We start from the raw sequence: 19,910 nt of genomic DNA, 5'->3' as shown, positions 1-19,910 counted from the left end.
CCCGCAAAAGCTGGGAATAAAATTCTTCCACCAGCTTAGACGAGTTTGGAAGTGGTTCCCCAGAGCCCAAAGGTAAGAACCTCATCAAACGGACACCTTGGTTTCAATCTCATGAGACTCTAAGCAGAGAGCCAATAGAGCCCTTAGGGACTTCTGGTCTACCCAACAAGTGATAATAGTTGTTGCAAGCTGTTATGTTGGGAGCAACTTACTCCACAGCAACACAAACATGCCTTGTGTCACAAACATTCCTGCTGTGTCGCCAGCAGCCGAGCTCCCTCTTAGCTTCTGACTCACTAGGGGGCAAGCCAGGCTGGATGTTCTCGAGCTTTCTCACAGGTGTTCCTGGGCTTCTGTGCTTCACACTGCTGCTATCTCTCTCTCAGACTTCCCTTTCTGAGCTCATTGGTAGCCCTGCTCCCTCTGCACAGCTTTCAGAAGCCATGAGCTCCACTTCCTATTGCTTTTGTTTTGTTGAGTTGCTCAGTATCCTCATGGCTTAGATTAGCATCTGTGTATATATTTGGTGACACCTTTATTTCTCAGGCTCAGCATCTCTCCTGAAATCAGAGCCCAATATTTGGCTTTGCTCAGATGCTTTACCTGGCACTGAAGGTACTTCTGATTTTAACCCCTTCATATCTGAGAACTATTCCTCCCACTATCCCAGCCAAAATTCAAAATTCAGTTGCATTAGACTTACAACATAGAATAACCTCAAATGGAGTAGTTATTGGCTTTAGAAATTTTCTTTTCTCATTATTGCCTTTATAATTGTCTCTTCCCTCAAACAGAACCACCTCCATAATGTATGGGATCTAGCGCGCGCACACACACACACACACACACACACAAAAACAAACTACGAGCACCTTGTTCAAGATATATTAAGAAGCTCAAGGTGTCTACAGTGCATTAAACCAAGCATGAGTCCTTTCTGAGTGTAAAACCCCATGCATCTGTACAGGGTACACTCCATAATGCTGAATCAGGCTTCTTAAAGTATAGGTTTGCCTTTGTAATTCTCTACCTCCTATCACCCTAGTGACCAGGGTGCCAGTTTGGAATCAGAGGAGACCCCAACCAAAATAATGTTTTAAACAATGGCATGCTGGGAAGCTAGGGACTTAGTTCCCTATCCAAAGGGAAGATGAAAAGCCAGAAGCCCAGAACATTTTTTCACCCAATTGAGCCAAGATGCTTCATCTCCTTAAGACAAGCAGCAGTTTCAGGGTTACCTTAATGTAGTCATATGGACAGGGCACCTCAGGATGGTCCTCGATGTCAAACATGTCCTCAAACTGTAGGCTGACCATGAAGCCCTCCTCCAGATCAATGGTATAAGAACATTCAGAGCTCTTGGGGTAAGGGTTGGGGTAATCGGGGCTAGTGATGGTGCCGGTCCTCTGGGTAAAGAGATTACCACTGCATTCCACTGTAGAGAACAGAACAGAGAAAACGGCACTCCATTGACACAGACACAGCCGACCCTTGATCATCTGCCACTGTGTAATCTTTACGGTGTTCCCAGGAGGTAGGCAGAGCAGGAATCCCCATTTTACTGAGAAACTGAAACTCTGGGGAGGATAATGGTCTCTCCACTGTCCCCTGTGGAAAATGACTCAGCTGTAGACTCTCTAATTCTCGCTCTAGATGGGGCTTCCCTGGATGATGCTTCTTGCCATGGGTTCCTCTGGCAGGGACATGCAGCCACTCTGAGAAAGAACGACTTTGAGATGGAGGGGCAGGTGTTGCATCAAGACCTCTTTGGCTTGTGCCCCCTCCTTTGCCTGTCTGTCTCTTGGGTCTCTGCTCAAAGCCATTCTTGGTCCTCACCTAAGAAAAGTCCCTCCCCCTCCCACAACACACCCTCACTGCCTAGGCCCTGTCTTTCTTTTGTTGACTGCTAGTTTATCCTCTCTGACGTCACACACTGGATGGCATCATGTCACACAGTCGGTTTACTGACTGCTTCTCTCCCACCCTCCACTAAACTGAGTTCGGTGAACCCCAGGATTCTGATTTTTGTTTGTTTGTTTGTTTGTTTGTTTTCTGCTATCCAACATCCAGCTCCCTGGGAGCCTTGCCATGACTTAGCCCATTATAGGCCTGCTGAACCTTAGTCCCTTGGGTTGGCCCCTCCCAGGCTTGGCTTGTCTGTGCTTTGTAAGTCTTTGTTCATTGTGCTCATTTGCAAATGAGAAAACAGTAGCCCGGAACGGCAAGCATGACTAACGTAAAGTCCAACAAGAGCTGCACAAAGAGGCCTCCGCAATCCACATCTGTTTTCATTTTCTCCCTCACTCACGGGTCAGTCTCAGCCCTGGGAGGACTAGGGATGGTTTGGGGGAGGGGAAATCTTTCTCTTCTTATCCACAGTGCACAGGTAGGCATGTGGTTTGTGAACAGGTGCACAGCATATTGGTAGTATTTTCTCTAAAAGGTTCCCGGGGTCAGGGTGAAAAGAAGTGAGAAATCTTGACCCTGAGCTTTCATAATTCTCTTTGAGAAAATTGCTTTTGAAAAATATTGCCTCATGTTAATGGGTTTATATAGGAGGCACACGGCTTTATTCAGCAAGTTTTGAAGGAAGAAATAAAGTACTGTTGTCTCCAGGTTTGGCTTCCTTCCCTGATCCCTCTCCAGGTGGGATCCTACCCTGGGCCATACTAACCTGCAGGCAATTCCCAAACTGTCCTAAGTTCTACTGCACCTCTGAACGATTCTAGGATCTGTTCTCCCTTTGTGGGTGAACCTCTCCACATTCCTTCACTTCTGTCAAGGGACACAGTTGTCACGTCTCCAGGCCAGCTCAGGTCTGGGGATGCTGTGACCATGCTTCCTTTATGCGACCATGGCAAGTGTCGCATTGACTTTATCTAAACACCAGAGTGTCTGTCTGCAGCTGTTGCCCAGCTAGCCTGGGGATTACTCCTGGCTCACCATCTCTGCCCCAACCTGAAGCAGCAAAACAAAAGCCATTGTGTAGGTGATGATTCAGCAATGTAAGAATGAGTCACTTTCGTGCTGTCTTTACCCTCTTTCCTCTTTTGTCCTTCGGTCTGAGGCTTGAAGCCCTGTCAGAGAGTAACAGAGGGGCTACTGAAGCAAAGAGAAAATGGAACCTTTGGTTGAATTTATGGCTCATAGACAAAGGACTGAAAAACCCAGGTTTCCCATGGCTTGGTCAGGTTGGTTACTTGCACTAGGAGAGGAGACAGAAACCCGTAGAGCAGACTTCGTGCCCAGAAAGGTCAGCCTGACTTTAGAGTTTCTTGTATGCTCCTCTGACAATAGACCCCAGACTCCTAGTGGGGTGAGCATCTCAGCATATATCCATGTGGTATGTGTGTGTATCTCTGGCTTCATTTTTTTTTTAGTGTTTTCTCTCTTCTCAGTCTCTCTCTCTCTCTCTCTCTCTCTCTCTCTCTCTCTCTCTCTTTCTCTCTCTCTTTCTCTCTCTCTCTCTTTCTCTCTCTTTCTCTCTGTGTGTGTGTTTCTCTGTCTGTCTGTCTATCTGTCTCTCTCTGTCTGTCTTTGGGTGTATATGTGTGTGTGTAAATACGGGTGTGAATATGATACAGAGACCAGAGTTCGATGTCAGGGATCTTCCTGGGGTGCTCCACCTAAGTTTGGGAGCAGGTCTCTCTCACTGAACCTGGAGCTCACTGTTTCATCTCTGTTAGACCAGCTGGCCAGCAAGTTCTTCAGATCTACTTGTGAGTACCGGAACTACACGCACGCAGCATCATCAAGGCCAGCTTCCACATGAGTGCTGGGGTTCTGAATGCAAGTTTTCATGCGTGCGCAGCAAGCTCTTTACCCACTGAGCCATATCCCCAGCCCTGAATTATATTTTCATTGTATGCACTATGGATCTGTGTCTCAGCTGATCTTCCTGGAACATGTGACACATCATGGCAAAGCACAGAATCACCCTTGGCCCTACCTCGGCAGGTCCTATTGTCTGTGTGGAGGATGTAGCCGAAACGGCAGGAGCAGTAGTAGCCACCGATATAGTTGTGACAGTAGTGGTCACAGGAAAGTTCTTCATCTTCTCTCTCATTGCATTCATCCACATCTGTGGGGCAGGCAGAGCCTCTCATCAGTCACTGCACACGTGATGATTAAGCTGCACTTACAAAGCACTTAAGGGCATTCGTTGTTTGGGGAGGGTCATGCTTGTCTTTCATTTGATCCTGTGTAAAGCCCAGAGGTGGCCATTATCTATCTCCCTTTGTTGAATGAGGTAAGCAGAATCCAGAGAAGTTAGGCAACTTCTAAGATCACGGAGAGCTAGGTCTGAACCTAGGCAATCTCAGCCTTGCTAGAGGTGATCACCACATGTTGGATACAATAATTATCACACTCCATGCCAGTCTTAGCACCCTCACCCTCTGGATGATGAAACTGAGACGGAAAACTCACCACCGCATCCCCATATTCTCTGTCCCCACATAGATCAAGTCCTGTCCTAGAGGTCTGAACATCTATTTCTTCTATAGAAGCATGCAAATGGCCAGTACGTATACAAAAATATGTCCGCCATTATTAGACATCAAGGGTTACAGTTTAAACCACACATATTCACAAGGGTAAATAAAACTCAGGGAAAAAGATTGACAACATTTAACGTGGAGTACATGGAGCCATCAGATATGTCACACACTGTTTTACAAATGACACAATTATTTGGAGAAAATCTGACAATTTCTTGGAAGACTAAACGCAGCTGTGCTCAAACCAGCAATTCTGCATCTAGATATTAACTAATAGGAAAACATATGTTCATAAAAAAGGTTGAAGGATCCTTTATTAAGGAGTGAAAAAACAAAGTGAAGCCCATGTGTCTCTCAATGGGAAAGTGGTCACCCCCCTAAAAAAAGACCCAAAACATTACAGTGTATTCATGCATTGGAACATAGTTCCATCAGGGAGCTAACCCAAAATAAATGAATCTTAGAAACATTATGCTGAGCAAAAGGACAATCATGTTCCCGCTATATTTTCTGGGTGTTTACTTATGTGACATTTTGGAGGCCAAACTAATCTATAGAAGAAGAAAGTCAACCATTGTTTACTGTGAGGGAACTGGGGGCAAGGAGATTAATTGGACAAGAACACGAGGAACTTTCTGGCAGATAGTGAAGTTTAATGTGTGTTAAATGCATGCTTAAGATGTGTACATTTCATCATACGTGCATTGCTAGCAGGCATTGAACTGGGAAGCAGTATAGTGATGCCTGTCACTACCCTGGAATGTCTCAGAAAGGTAAATTGTTGGATGAGTGGTGGCTAGCTTCATGGATGGAACAAACACAGCAAGCAGCTGCAGGCAGAATCCATGGGGTGGGTGCACAGGCGTCAGTCAAGGAGAGAGCATCAGTCAAGGAGCGAGCACAAGGCAGTTTCCATCTCCAGGGAAGAAGGCAGACACGAGGATGGGGTGACTTACCTACAGCCATGTAGTGGGCGTCGAAGCCGGTGAATCGCTCCTCATTGGAGAAATCCGAGCGGAAAGTGACGGACATGAAGGAGCCAGGGGAAAGAACCACTTCCTGGCCGGGGGTCTGCTCCGTGTCAGTGGTCTCCCTGCCACAGAAGGTTGCCAGCACCTGATCTTCTGTTTCTACCTTTGGGGGTCAAAGGGGACAGGAACAAGATGAATCCTTCCCATGTCAGCCTCTGTCCAGATCTCCAGGAAGACAGAGGGCAGAGCTGCTGGGAAACTCAGAGAGGAAACTAGAGACTCTGGGATAGGAGGCAGACATGGGGCTTGGGTATGTGAATGTGGCCGCCTGATCACTCTCCTCTGGTCCTGTTTGTTCCCTCAGCAGGTGCGTGGCATTTGTCACTATTGCCAGCTAGGTGAGTTGCTCACTGGAAACGATTCAAGGAGAATTTTTTTTTTAAAGAGCTAGATAACCTTGCAGACGGGTTCTATACTCAGCAGGAATTTAATCACACTTCCAGGGAAAGGAAGCGACACACAAAAGGTCATTCATAGAGCATCCAGTGTGTGCCTGCCACGGAACGAAGCATGGTGAGATGGGGCCATGAGAGAAGAACAAGGCTCAGTGTTATTCACGGGATGGCGGCCTTCAGAGGAACAGAAATGCACGGAGCTGTGACAGTGTGACAAGAGAATTCACAGAGGCAGTTGGGGGGGAAGGGTTCCCTGTGAAACATAAGCTACAGGACTCTAGGGGTGTTTGGGTTCTAGTAGCCAGTTCACAGGCACATGGAATAGAACCAGGCACATAGTTATTTATCAAACAAATATTTGCTAACAGGGACTAAAGCTTCGAGACACGTTGTGAGGAGCCAGGGGCTCAGTGAAAACTGGAGCAGGCAGCTGTGCTGGGAAGGACACTGCAGCTCGTTGTGGTTGACCTTTGATGACGTCAATGCTGTGAACGGAAGATACTGAAAACTTTGCGATGAGAATTCGTGAAGTACCGATATTTAATAGGGAGTCCTGAAAAAACTGACAACTGTCTTTTGGAGGCATCCAGAAATTGCATGCATATACGTGTGTTGGAATCAGATGCAAAATTTCCGTACTTGATTAAAGAATTCCTTACTTCGGAAAAGCCAGGGACCCTATGCATATTTCGAGACCAAAGCAGAGACAATCTATTGGTTGCTTAAAGCTGACTTTCTGTGTTGTCCAGGGAAACAGCTGGTTGGTGTAGTTCGTTGACTATGCACATTTAACCTACTTCCTTTCTCCTGTTCTGTGGCCTTCAAGTTCACTTGATCCCTTTAAGCTTGTGTTATTTGTAACATCTGCATTCGTGTTTTAACCAAGCTACAGGAGAAAGTCCTACGGAGGGCGGTTTCTGCCACAAAAGGGAAGGTCTCACAGGCTGTCTGTCTCGAGTGGCTTTTAATAAGCCCATTGTTCTGTTCCTTAGCACAGTATGGCAGAATATCTTGACATTTGACACTTCTGTTTTGAGACTAATGGTTTATTTATTTAAAATAAGAAGGAAAGCAATTTGCCCTGGCAACAAAACACAGGGACAATTAATCACTAATGTTGGGAACTGAAGTGTAAACAGGAGATGAGCTCATGGCTTTGCTATTTGTTCTTTCTGCAGATAGTGCGATCTCCCACAGCCTCTGACTGCAGACTATGCCTTTCTTCACCCAGCTCCAACCCCACGCCTCTGCCTCCCAGCTGCCTTGCTAATTGCAGCTAATGGGGTGTTCCAGTTAACTGAAGGTTTTCTATCAGTAACACTTAAAAGCCTTTTCTATTAAGCGGGGTGCTTCCTTTCAAAGGAGTGTTTTATCTGAATCACTATTTTCTGAAGTTAAACACACAAAGCTTTCCTTGGTGAGCTCAAACATCACAAATGTCAAACGTCATGACACTACATTAAAGTGGGACCATCGGGGATACTGAGTCAAGCACTGTTTGCTCTGCCTGCCTGGCACATTGCTCAGCCTTTGCAGTTTTTTATGCCTTCATTATGAAGTGTTCTATTTTGTATCTCTCCATCAGTGTAGCGGCTATGTTTCTGTCTGCTTATTTTTAACATATTGTAAATTAGATTAGAACCTACTTTGGTGCTCTTGTTGGAATTTAACAGAAAGGCAACTTAATAGATTGAGGAGAAGGACTAGGGAAGAGACTCAACAGGTAACTGCAAAAGCCAGTGCTCTGGCTTGGTGTCTGTGGTTTGGAGTACTGTAAGAAGTGAGGACCACGGGCCTCACCCAGGCTTCCTATTCCTGCTCCGGCTCCCCTATCTCCTCCTCATGCTTCTTCGCCTGTAGAGAAGGCGTTTTAACTTGCCGATCTGTAAGAGGACTGTTGTCCTAAAATATCATCACTGCCAAACACTGAAGACATGCACTGCAAAGTGGGGAGCAGACATCTCATCACACAGATTAGGTGACCTGGTGGAGTTGAGCTCATTCATGAGCCACGCGGACACGTTTGATTGAACTGTCAGACCTTAAGCAATAAGGGCCCGGGCATGGAAACCGCCCTGCAGTCTGGCAGCCTCACTCTCTCTCAGTTTTTGCAGCGTGGGAAGCACAGGCTTGTTCATGGAAAATCAGCTACAGAACACTGGGAAGGGTCCACTGAGCGCCTCTAATGATCGTCCTCAATCTCGCAACTTCTGGGATTGAGGATCTTTTCATGCTGATTAAGCGGTCATCACCTACGGAGCCACACCAGTCTAGAGAACAGGGATGTACTCTCTAGCTGAGAGCCAAGAAAACTGAGTCATAGACTCTTTTAGAAGCAGACAAGAGACAGTCTGAGGCCCTAAGAATTCAACCCGTGGTCCAGAATAGAAGCGGAGCACACTGCTGTTGAGAGGGACCTGCAAGAGATTTAATCTCCCCTCTTCCAGAGGAAGCTGAAGGCCTGAACGGGAAGTGCCTTCCGGAAGAGCAGAAAGATAACAGCAGCTCCTCTGATATCAGCTGTGCTTTTGGACCAGTTCTGTGACACGGGGAGAAGCCGCCAACCCAGCGAGTGAAACACAGAATGTGACAAAGGACAGACACTTGGTCAAACGATTTCCCTGGCTCAAGAGCCTCTTGAAACCTTATCTGAGCTTCATGGATTTTTCTCCCAGAGAGAATGTGGCTCAGTGACAGCTCTGGCCATAACCTAAATAGAAGGCTCAGTGACCCTGGTAAACATTTCTATCCCGCGGCTGGATTAGAAAGTACCGCAAAGACTGTTTTCCTCTGCGTGTAGCAAGATCGAGCTGTGGCTTCTGTTCTGACTGCCCTTGTATCTGGAGTTAACATATCAGTGTGGTCGAGCGCAAGCACGGAATTCATAACTAGAGGCTCACAGGACTGAGGGTCACAGACTCTGCATTCCCCATCTCCCATGGTGGCAACCACATTGCTGTAAGCTATTGTTATGTCGGGCACCGGCGTGTGGTTCCATGCAGTCAGTTTGCTTTCTTTTTACTCCATTGAGTAGACACTAATGGACTGAATTCTGTCTGGACTCCAATATGAAGGATGTCCAAAATTACTATCCTGTGACATGAACTAACAAGCATGCCCCCTGCCTCGGGGGGAAGTGAAATTTAGTAGGAGAATAATAGAAATGCTCAAATGTGTGTGCTAAGGTAACTGCCATGAAAGATAGGCAGCCTTGGGCTTTAAGGAGGGAAAACAAACGTCTCCAGCTGAGACGGTCCAGAAAATATGTAGGAGCTAGAGACATAGTTCATAGCTGTAGAGCACTTGCCCAGCTTGTGAAAGGCCCTGAGATTGATACCCTAGTAACACGGAAAAAAAGAAAAAGGAAGAGAGAGAAAACACCCAAGAAGGAGATTATCCTTAGAGCCAATGAACGGCAGGTGAGTAGGATTCGGGCAATCAGGAGAGGTGATGGAGGGCAGAGTGAAGACTTAGGGTGTTTAGAGTCTCCATCAGGTGTGCACCTCCACTCCCCAGCCACCTACTGGACCAGAAGAGGCTCTGTTGTACGGGGAACTGGACAGCACATCTCGGGAGAGAAGCTAGTTTTTGTTCTCCATAATTCTTTTCTAGACATAAACCTTGCAGACGAAGCTGAGGTGGGTACCAGGAAGCCAGGTGAATCGCTATTCTAAGACAGATAGGGCTCACGTGTGTGTGGATGTATCACTAGCTTCATTCAGAACACTTGGAGAAAGCAACTCTGGAGACACGGTTCTTACTCCACAAAAGACGAAAGTGATGTGTAGACAAGTTTAGTGGGTTGGGCAACATGTGAACCAGTAAGTGATACACAATCTAGCATTAGATGAATGTTGGGAACCATGGGCCCGGGCCCAGAATTATAATGTGAGGGTTCTCCTACATGCTTCTGACTCCTCTTGAGTTCTCCAGACTCCCTCTGGATGGCTCACTACCCAAGACGGAGCTGCTTTAAGAACAGTAGACAGAGAAAGCCTTTCCCATAGTCCAGATGCTTGCACTTGGCTCATCAACACTTCCACGCTCTACTAGGGCCCTTCTGAAACCTACTCTGGGCCCATGAATAACTTTTCAAACTTATTGTAGGCAGACATCAGCACCAGTACTGAAACACCTTACTAATAGTTTAGCTGATCTGGGCCCCTAGGGTTTTCTTCATGTATAATTCTAGGGTTGGCCCAAAGAGGAGCTGGTGCAAATCTGGAAGGCAGGAACCATTAGTCTGTCAAGGTGGTTTTGGACAGATGGGAGAAAACCTGGTATGTTCTAACTTCTTTTCTTATTCCTCTCTACACTCAGCCCTCCCTCCCACACCAGGCTCTGAGGGTCAGCTGTGGTTCATGCCTACCATCACATACTGGAATATGGACCCATAAAGGTGCTGCCTTCTTTGAGCCAAGAGTTTTCCAAGGCCTTTTTTATTAGATTCCTTTGCAGGTGCCAACTTTTCCACAGGTGTCAAGGCTTCAGGAGAATTGCCTGGTAAGCTTCCTCTGTGGTCCTCTAACTTTCTATTTCCAACGTTCACTCCCCTAGCCTTTCCTACAGTGGTGGGAGCACTAACATTCATCATCTCCCAATGCTCAGTCTCTGTTTCAATTCTCCTGACTGAATGGTGACTGACAGTAGTATCCTTTAGCATCATCACAGCGGGCTGGTGGTTCCAGCTCAGGAGACATCCATGCAGAACACTGCGTGTGGGGACAGGCTGCTACCTGTACACCACACAGCCATCAAGAAGAAGCAATATTCACTGAGCGATCAGAAGTGGGAGAAGTTACGGAGGTCAGGATGAGGCCAGGAATTTTTTTCTAGAAAGGAGCTGTAAGGTAAGGATGGAGTCAAAGGCACGGTGTTGAGACCTGTGCGTTAAGCTCTGAGGCCTCAAGGCAGTGCCTGGAACTCCTTATCATTCAAACCAGAGGTGAGCTACAAATCTTAGGGGGCTCTGAAGTGCTCTCCTAAGCACAAAATCCAACCCGGAAAGGAACTCTGGCTGTTATTGTTATTATCTCTTGTTTTGTATAAAGAACTATATTCTCATATTTAGAAGACCCGAAAGGAACTTCAAGGGAACATGCCACCCTAACTGGAAATGACAAGACAATTCCAAATGAGACGAGGCCTTGGGTTCAAGGCTTTGTGTACAGAGAGTGGGTAGAGAGTACTTGACTGCAAACAGGACCTTGGTCGTAGGGGAGGGAAAGGACATCTCTGAAGGTGAAGTTATGAAGTCGGATGCACAATTAAGGCAGTAGTCCAGAGCCACAGAGAGCAATGGACTGGGCTCTAGCCAAAGAACATGCCTAAGTTCTTGAGAAGGCAACCCAAGAATCTCATAATGACTATGGAGAGGTAATTGCTGTGTTATTTCCATCCTTCCCCTGCTTTTCAATGAGGGCTCTCCTATGATCCTCCTAGTCTTACACCACAAAGAGAATCAGACCCTGGGTATGAGGGGGGGCGGGGGTGTCAAATAATTGTCCCTGCAGGTTCAGAGATGTATGGCAAAAAGAAACTGCACACAAGAGCCTGCTGTGAGGGTTTCATCTGTACCTGGTTTGGTCTGTGAGGGTCCTGTACTTCAAGCCCAAGCTCATAATGAATTAGGTACCAGGGAGCAATTGTGTTCAGTGTGTAGAAAGGGCATGAGTGATTGCATTCAGGGAGTGTGGTATAGTGTTTCCGAAAGTACCTGCACCTGTCTCTTTTATACCTGACCATAGCCCCTCTGCTTGTGACTGCGCTGCTCCTGAACTAAGCTGATAACTTGTGGGGACAAAGGCATGGTATGTGTCCCGGGTGGCATGGCTTTTCTGAGCTTAGGCCACACAGTCCTAGTAATTGACAAAGATTCTTTGCTTGTCTCAGCTTTAGTAAAGATTCTGAGTTTTCTGTTAGGCTCATGGGTGTAAAATCCATTATTAGCAAGGAGCCCCGCTCAGGCAGTTTTGAAAGGACTCCGCCCCATCCCCCTAGGTGTCTGATAAGTTTCCCCAGCATCCCCTACTCCCAGGGTGATGTTTGAGCACCCAGGCATGTCTTCACCAAGGAGCTTGTTAGATCAGTTTAGCAGTGACACCTGTTAACTCCGATGTTTCCTACGAACTGTATTTTCTACTCTGTGAATTCCTGTCTTCCTGGGCTATATTTGAACAGGGAACACACCCTCTACTAACAGAACCAGAAACAATAGTTAATTCGTACTAACAGTGAACACTAGGGACCCATTAGCTGTCACATTAATGGAGAAGTTGCAATGACCTGGAAATAGTCCTAGGAAAGTCTTAGCAAGAGAAAATCCCGCTGCTGCCATCCTTAGACGGGAGTGATGTTCTTAAGTACAGCTCGCACGCTGCTCTTTTAATGTTATTACACAGTTTTGTTTGTTAATTAACTCTCTTTAACACTGTTTTACACATATATTACTGCTCTGAAGTCACCAGGAGAAGAAGTCTGAGGAAGCCTATTGGAGTACAGAGTGATGTGGGACAGAGAGTGTTGTCTACATGGGATTTCTAGACCATTTAGCTGACACTCACCTTTAACCACCAGATGGGCATGTGAGGTCATTTGGCACCTGTGAGCTTCAGTGAATCTCTGACGATTGTCAGCACTCAGCTGACTTTAAGCTAACCCACCAAAGGACCATTCCACTAAGTCCAGGTCGGACTCCCAACTACAGCGTTGTGAACAAGCAGCACAATGCTGTTTAGCTATAACGGGCTGGAGTGATTCATTACACAGTGAAAGAGAACTTGCGGGGACAGGCTTGTGAAAGAAGTGTTTGGGGAGAGTGAGGAAGTCTGATATTTGTGAGTGGACTTTTGTAGTATGACAATCTGATGGGTTTTTGGAGTCTTGAAAGTCTCCAGTTCTTTGTCCTGAGCTTTTTCTACTACACCCTTAACCAGAAGAGCAATTACCACCTCTACACTAGCATTCGAGGAAGTGAGAAACTTGGTACCTTTCAAGACTTTTCAGGCCATTTGGGATTACACTTGCAAAGTTATCCCTGGTCTTACCATGGGAATCTAACCTTGGGAGAAAGAGTCAAATATGGAAAACATGGTATGTGTGTGTAATATGTATGTGTGTGTGTGTGTGTGTGATTGTGTGTGTGTGTGTGTGTCTACAAATTCTCATGGGACTCTAACCTTGGGAGGAAAAGTCAAACGTGGGAAATATGTGCGTGCAATATGTATGTGTGAGTGTGTGTGTGTGTGTCTATAAATTCCCATGGGAATATAACCTTGGGAGAAAGAGTCAAATGTAGTAAACGTGTGTGTGTGTGTGTCTGTGTGTGTGTGTGTGTGTGTGAATTTAACCTTGGGAGAAAGAGTCAAACATAGTAAACATGCTGTGTGTGTGTGTGTGTGTGTGTGTGTGTGTGAATCCTTGTGTGTGCACGTGCAAATTCCCATTAACTTAGTAAACATTAGGAGCCATAAGCTGTCACGTTAATGGAGAATGTAGACTGACCAGGAAATAGTCTTAGAAAAGCCTTAACAAGGGAAACTAACATGGTAGGATCATACACACACTGAGCACATACTTTGGGAGCACAAAGTAGAAGGAATCGATGCCAACTATAGGTTGTTCTTTGTTTTCAGATTTAAAAAGAAACTTGAGCTTAAAAATACCTCGCTCTAATAAGCCAAACTTGAATGGCAAATATTCAATATTTTCCTTAACATGCAGAGTCTAGATTTTAAAAAGGAAAACCCAACATATACAAAAGTATCATGGGGGTATTTGGTAAAAGGAGGGGACCACCTTTACCTTCAGGGGCCAGGCCAGTGCTGATAGTCCAGTCTTGCTACTCTAGTCTGTGGTTTTAAATTTCAGTTAAAGAGCATGGGTAGAAGCAGATGAAGTATACCGGACCCCAAACAAGAACCTGAGCCTGGAGAAAGAGGAGGTAGATTGTAGCAGGCTGGTGTGTGAGCAACACATTGAAAAGACTCTTAAAAGTCACGCATGTGAAATGACCCAGCTGATAGATGGAAGATTTAAGTTGGCTTCAGATAAATGTGCTGGGAGGTTGATGCTTCAGTCCTGGCCTTAAAAAATAAATGATGGATAGCCAGGGGTGGTGGTAGCTCATGCAGGTAGATCTCTGTGAGTTCCAGGACAATGAGAGCTACACAGTGACACCCTGTCTCAATCAATCAATCAATCAGCAAGCAAATAAGATGACGATGACGATTCATCCTCATTCCAGTGGGGCATCTTTATCTCTGTTTTATTTTCTCCTAATGATCACATGATGAGTGTGCCTCCGACAGACATCACAAACAGTTCGGAGCCTAGAGAGGTCATAGGAATTCCTCAGGGCCACACAGCCTGTGAGTAGGAAACCTGAGATCAGATTCACATGTCTTGACTTCCAACTCTGGTCAAATAATTGGAATCAGACAATTCTACAGATGGTCAGAGTTGGAAAAGATACCCCAGGACCTTAAGTGTACACCTTCTATTTCTTAGATAGGGAAACTGAGTCCTGCTCAAAGTCACATCATGATGGCCCAGGTGTGCTGATCTTCCCAGGACAGTGGTGTCAATTTTGTTTGTTTGTTTGGTTGGTTGGTTGTTTTTTTGCAAATCACAGTAAAACCTCTTAATGGAGTTGACAATACCCTAGGAAGGTCCTGTCTCTGTGCAAAGGGCAGAAATCATAAAGAACAAGGGAGCCTGAGAAAGAGCTCCCAGGTCCTGGGAGTCTGTGGCTAGCACTGGTGCCAGGAAGGATAGTGAACAGAAAAGACCAGCATTTTCAGGGAGAGAAGAAAGGACTGACAGGAGAGGGAGGGGCTGGCCCCAGAGTCTGAGGATTGGCATCCAGGCATCCCGCAGGTGGGAACCAAGCTGCAATGGGGCAGCAAGGGGGCTCCTGGTACTGTAGCTGGAGAGGGGCACCAGGGTGGATTTACAGTCTCTCTAGCTGGTGAATGGCTTGGGCTTCTCCATCTCATCTCTTCTAGGATTGGGGGCTGCGCATTCACATGCAAATCCCTTTAGTGTTGGGAGCCTGGGCCCCACAACTCAGGGCAGGAAAATAGCTTGGGGACAGGAAAAAAACAAAGGGTTAGTTGTGTTCCCTAGCAGGGCTGCCAGACTCAAGGTATGTCACAGTCTGGACTGAGGGGAGACAGTGATCAGCCCAGGAATGTGTGAGCTATTGTGTGTACTGCCACAGCTCTGAACCCTGTCCTACCAAACCTCATCCTTATATCCTCAAATCTTTGCACAGAAATCCACAGGGGTGCTGGAAATACCTAGCCAGGGACCCTGGGTCCTTGCCATAGCCTTGTCAAACGCTTGCTACTTTAACTCTGCCATGTTGGGCTATGTTGAATCCGAAAATGCGTATTAGCTTCCAAGACCCAGCTATCAAAATTTCTGGGATTTTGCTTTTATTGTTTATCACAGCCATCCTTAAAGCTTAAGGAGAGAGAGAGAGAGAGAGAGAGAGAGAGAGAGAGAGAGAGAGAGAGAGAGAGAGAGAGAGAGAGAGAACCAACTAAACAAACCATATTAGAAACAAATGAATTCTATGAAAACTCATCATTTCTAAATTATTTTAGCATCATTCTACCATTGTTCCTGGGGCTTTAATGTCTTTTGAATTCAAACGAAGAATAATGTGCCAAGATCCATCTCTTGTCCATCCTATGCTCCCTACTTTTCTTCATTTTTTTGAATGTACATATCACTGTCTCTAGGCCTCAGCTTTCCAAACACACAACCTGGAGTCGGGGCAGTCAGCTGTCCAAAAGATCTGCTTCCCCTACAGCACCTTGCAGGAGCCTTGCTCCTCAGCCTCCCTCCCTGGTCGGATCTGTCTCATCTTGCCATCCCCCATCTCTAACTTCCTTCTTCAGACACACCAGCCATTTCTCTGCCTGTGGGTCCTTGTGCTGTCCTATCTGAGGGGGCGCCTTTTCTCCAGGAAGCACAAAACTAAGACCCTCATCGTTTTCTTTGCTCAAATATTCCCGACTCAGCAAGACATCCCTGGGCGCTGTATTCATCCCCGGCACAGGCCTCCCTTCTACAGGACACTATACTGGGTTCTGTCTTGTTCCTTTGCCTGTCTGTCTGCTCTCTACTCGCTAGATACAATAGTGATTATTCTCGCTGATTGCCTGCTTACTCGTTGCAATGTGGCTTTCAACACTGTAGCTACACAGTATGTCTTGAAGGAACACCTTTCCCACTTTCTCTTCTCTCCTATAAGGACAGTAAATTCCAGCTCTGCTATGTACCCAGAGGTTTTCTGTAGGTGCACAGCTACAGAAGTGCACAGCTGTATCCCCTGTACACCCGCACCCCACAGAGCACATCTGTATCATGCTCGTCCATGCCCCCTTTAGCTAACTTTGCTGGCCCCAGCATGAAAGGCTTCCTTCTGCTTCTCATCACCCCAGAGCCTGTGCTGCTTGCATTTCCTGCTTAAAATAAGACTTGGTCACACTTTTCTGAAGCTCATTTTCACCTCCTAGTTCTCTTCAGTTAGTGGCAATTGGTATTTGGGGCCCAGCATCCCAGAGGGAAGAATCGTGCTAGGACTACAATTACCATTCAAGAGAAACCTTCATCCAGTTCTCATTTCCTTCTGAGGTCACGATCTCCTGTCCCCTCTCAGAGAATGAGCAGAGCCACTGCCATAGCTGGGCCCAGCAGGGCCTGAAGGTCATGGGCATGACTTAAGTAAACAGAGAGCTGCAATGGAATCAGGCGTTGAGGTCAGAAGACTTCTATCTTAATTATGCAGCAGGATGCAGACTAACCCATGTGGCGTGGGGGAAAGGGCGTTGGACTGGATCTCAGACCAATGAAAACTGGACCTGGAAAAACCCACTAGTGAACTTCCCTAACTGAGAAAAGTACAGCCCAGAATGCACTGTGGTGACCTGCCCGAGGCCTCATCCTCAGCCAATGGCTGATTTCTAGCGTGGTATTCTTTCTTCTGCACAGCTGCCTGGATGGCGCCTCTTTCTGTCCCACCCAGGGTCGTGCCTGCCACCAGAGAAAACACAGACACAGCCTTGGACTCCTAGGGTTGGCAGTCTAGCGGGAGTCACTTGGAACATTTGCACCGCAAGCATATCATTGAGCATATGTCCCAACCTTTGGACCAGGCTTCATTCCTCATTACTTTTAAAGCAAGTTTTCTCCCAAAGTCAGGATAAAAGCGAAAGTTACTTAGCAGAATCTAGACAAAACAGGAACCCTCAAACCCCTTCAAGTCATTTTACAAATTTCACTAAAATACCATGACAGGCATACTGTTTGTTGCTTTAGAAAAATAAGTACATTGGCTGAGAAACAATTCAAGGTCCTTTCCAGACTAGAACTGGCATGAAAGAGGCACCATGGGGAAACTGAACCTCGTCTTCGTTTTGCAAAGACTAGAGATTGAGATCTGGCTTTTCCAGAGGGACTTGGGCAGTTCTCTCTGTGCCTCAGTTTCCTTATAATAATAACCCTGTTTCCTGTTCCATGAGGAGAATTGCCTGCGGCAGCAGATTAGAAACTGCCATAAGAACTGTGATGCTAGACACACAGCCTCCTGCGCTGAAACAGTCCTCTCAAAGCGCTTAGTGGGAATTACCTGAAGCCACTGAGTGACTCAGCAAGGCAGAGTGAGAACGGAGGAGGCCGTGGGCGCTCACAGGACACTGGTGATGCCAGGCAAGTGGTTTGCTTTCCGGCTCGCACCATGCCAGGAGGCCTTCCTTAGCTGATATGCATCGGACCTAGGTATTTCAAGCATTTCCCATCATTTACATCCACAATGAGCCCGTGAGAAAGGGGTTCTCATCTCTCCATTTTATAAGGGCATCATGCCGTGAGAGGCGGTAGTAGGACCTGACCTTTTGTGTCTCACAGTTTCCAAACCACTGAGTCCCACTGCGGTTTCCAGCACACTCCACAGCAGACTGACTATCCTGCCTCAGGCCGTGAGGAAGATGCTGTGCCCCTTCTGGATTTTTAAAAAGCTGACAACAAGCCCAAGCTAAGGGAGCTGAAGCAGCTTGGCCAAGGGGTCTCACGCAGAGTGACTCAGTTAATTTGATCCTTGTGTCCCTTTAAGCTCCATCCTAAAATCTGGATTAGGGCTTCCAGTTGGGTTCCAGGCTCAGCGCTCTTCAACACACCCCATTCTAAACCTGTTGGTCGCTGCCTGCTCCTGATCTCCATACGCGGAAAGTAGTGACCGGGCTTTCGGAACCTGGGCTGGAAGCTCTCATGCTTTCTCTCTCCTGTACACACCATTTCCTATGGTGCTCTGCCTGTGCTTCCAAATCTTGCTGCAGGGATCCGTGAGCTTCCTCCAGACACACGTCCTAGCCAACCAACCCGTTCACACTCAGTCTAGTCAATAAGTTCCCTTCATGATCTGTGCATAACTCCTGTATTTAAACGTCAAGATCAAACTTACTCAAACTTGCTACTATGTCACCTCTATGTCCTCTGCCCACAGAGAGTTCAAATCTTCCTATTGGAAATCCTAGACTCAAATGCCACATGATGCCACACTGAAAGCATAAAGGACTGAAGCAGGGGGGCTTTTCTTTAGACAGAAACATATTTTGCACATTAAATGCAGACAGAGATGCTTCGTTCCACAAAGAATGTTTTCAAATAATTTTCCTTGAAATATACGCCTTCTCAGGCATGTTCCTGTTTCCTATTTTGGTAGACACACTGGAGGGGAAAGTTTCACATTCCCCACTACAAGGGAAGCAACGGGGCAAGATGTGAGAAACCTTTGGCATCAGGCTGAGGAGGGGCCCATGGGGTGTGGGGGAGCCCTAGCTACATGGTCAACTTTACTGGGTACCAGCTGTTTGTCTCCCAGCACTGCCAGGTTTTCAAAAGGAAATGAGGATTTTGTGTGAGATCAGAGGTTTTATGCTGATATTGTTGATTTTTTTTTCTGGTCATTGTTACTAATTTTCTTTTTCAAAACAGAGTAAGTGCATATAAAACTGGTGAACAAAATATATTGAAGAATTAATTGAACTTACTGATCACTTGTTTATGACCATGGGTATACATTCTTAAGTCCCCAAATCAATTCAACCAGTCAATCACTTGTCTGTCACTTTGGATGCCGTTTGTAAACCCAAATTTACTAGACATTTTCTTAGAGGCTTCCTACGTTAATTGTTCTGGGCATTTTTGTGTACCTCCCTAAGACATGTCAACCCTAACTATTCTCTGCTCTCACCATTGGCTCCTTTTCAGTCTTCACACTGTGGCTATGTGCTGACACATTCCATTCCAGGAACTGCAACGCTGGGCTTCCACTCACCCTTAAGGAACTATCTCAAACACTAAGGACTTCCAAAGCCTTTTCCAACCACCCAGAAATGACCACTCACACGTGTGTGTGCTGACTTATGTTTCTTGTGTAAGTTTTTAACATTTAAACTATGTAATCGTCTTATTGCCTCCTTTGAAATCGTGAGTTCCTAGAGGGCAGGATGGTAAGGTTTGTCTTTGGGGACCCAGTTTGGGCAGTGTTCATCTTAGGATAGTTTACTTACAGAATTTCTTAGGCATCGTTAGAAAGTGCACAGGTTTTGAAAGGTTATGAGGATGGCACAAACAAAGAGATATTTGAAGATGATCCCTCTGCAGTTCTACAAAGGGTGGACTCATAGGGAGAGGCTGGTATCTGGCAGACATATGGGGGGCCATTGCAATGTATTAGGCTGGCTGACTATGGACCGGAGCTAAGGGGCTCACAGTGGAAATTCTATGAGAATTGTTCATTATCTAGGGGATGCGGTGCGGGATTGACAGAAGAATGGCACTACATCTTATGAACACATACTAGGTACCAGCTGAGCTTTGGGGGCGGGAATCTAGAGGAAGAGCAATGGGGAGAGAAATGGGGGGGGGGAGTGTGAGAGAGGAGCTAATGAACTGAAATGCTGCATGCTTCTTTT

General features: G+C 46.3%; 1 protein-coding gene and 1 long non-coding RNA gene across 4 annotated transcripts in view; both read right to left on the bottom strand.

Moving 5' to 3' along the window:
• Window positions 1–19,910, bottom strand: part of Masp1 (MBL associated serine protease 1) — a 63,324-nt gene that overhangs the window by 35,129 nt on the left and 8,285 nt on the right. For all 3 annotated transcript variants that reach the window (XM_038344854.2, XM_038344855.1, XM_038344853.2), the window contains 3 exons: window positions 5,456–5,633; window positions 3,950–4,081; window positions 1,239–1,435 (listed from right to left, as the gene is read on the bottom strand). In XM_038344854.2, the coding sequence (XP_038200782.1) occupies window positions 1,239–1,435; window positions 3,950–4,081; window positions 5,456–5,633 (507 nt within the window). The remainder of the gene's footprint in view (window positions 1–1,238; window positions 1,436–3,949; window positions 4,082–5,455; window positions 5,634–19,910) is intronic.
• On the bottom strand, window positions 14,159–16,646 carry LOC119824604. The gene is made up of 2 exons (XR_005287120.1): window positions 16,528–16,646; window positions 14,159–14,292 (listed from the first exon to the last, which is right to left on the bottom strand). It is a non-coding gene; the product is annotated as an uncharacterized LOC119824604 (long non-coding RNA).

The sequence above is a fragment of the Arvicola amphibius genome, chromosome 10 (assembly GCF_903992535.2).
Source record: "Arvicola amphibius chromosome 10, mArvAmp1.2, whole genome shotgun sequence".
NCBI classification, from domain to species: Eukaryota; Metazoa; Chordata; class Mammalia; order Rodentia; family Cricetidae; genus Arvicola; species Arvicola amphibius.
Note: the sequence above shows the minus strand (reverse complement) of the source record. Positions and strands in the feature narration are given on the sequence as shown.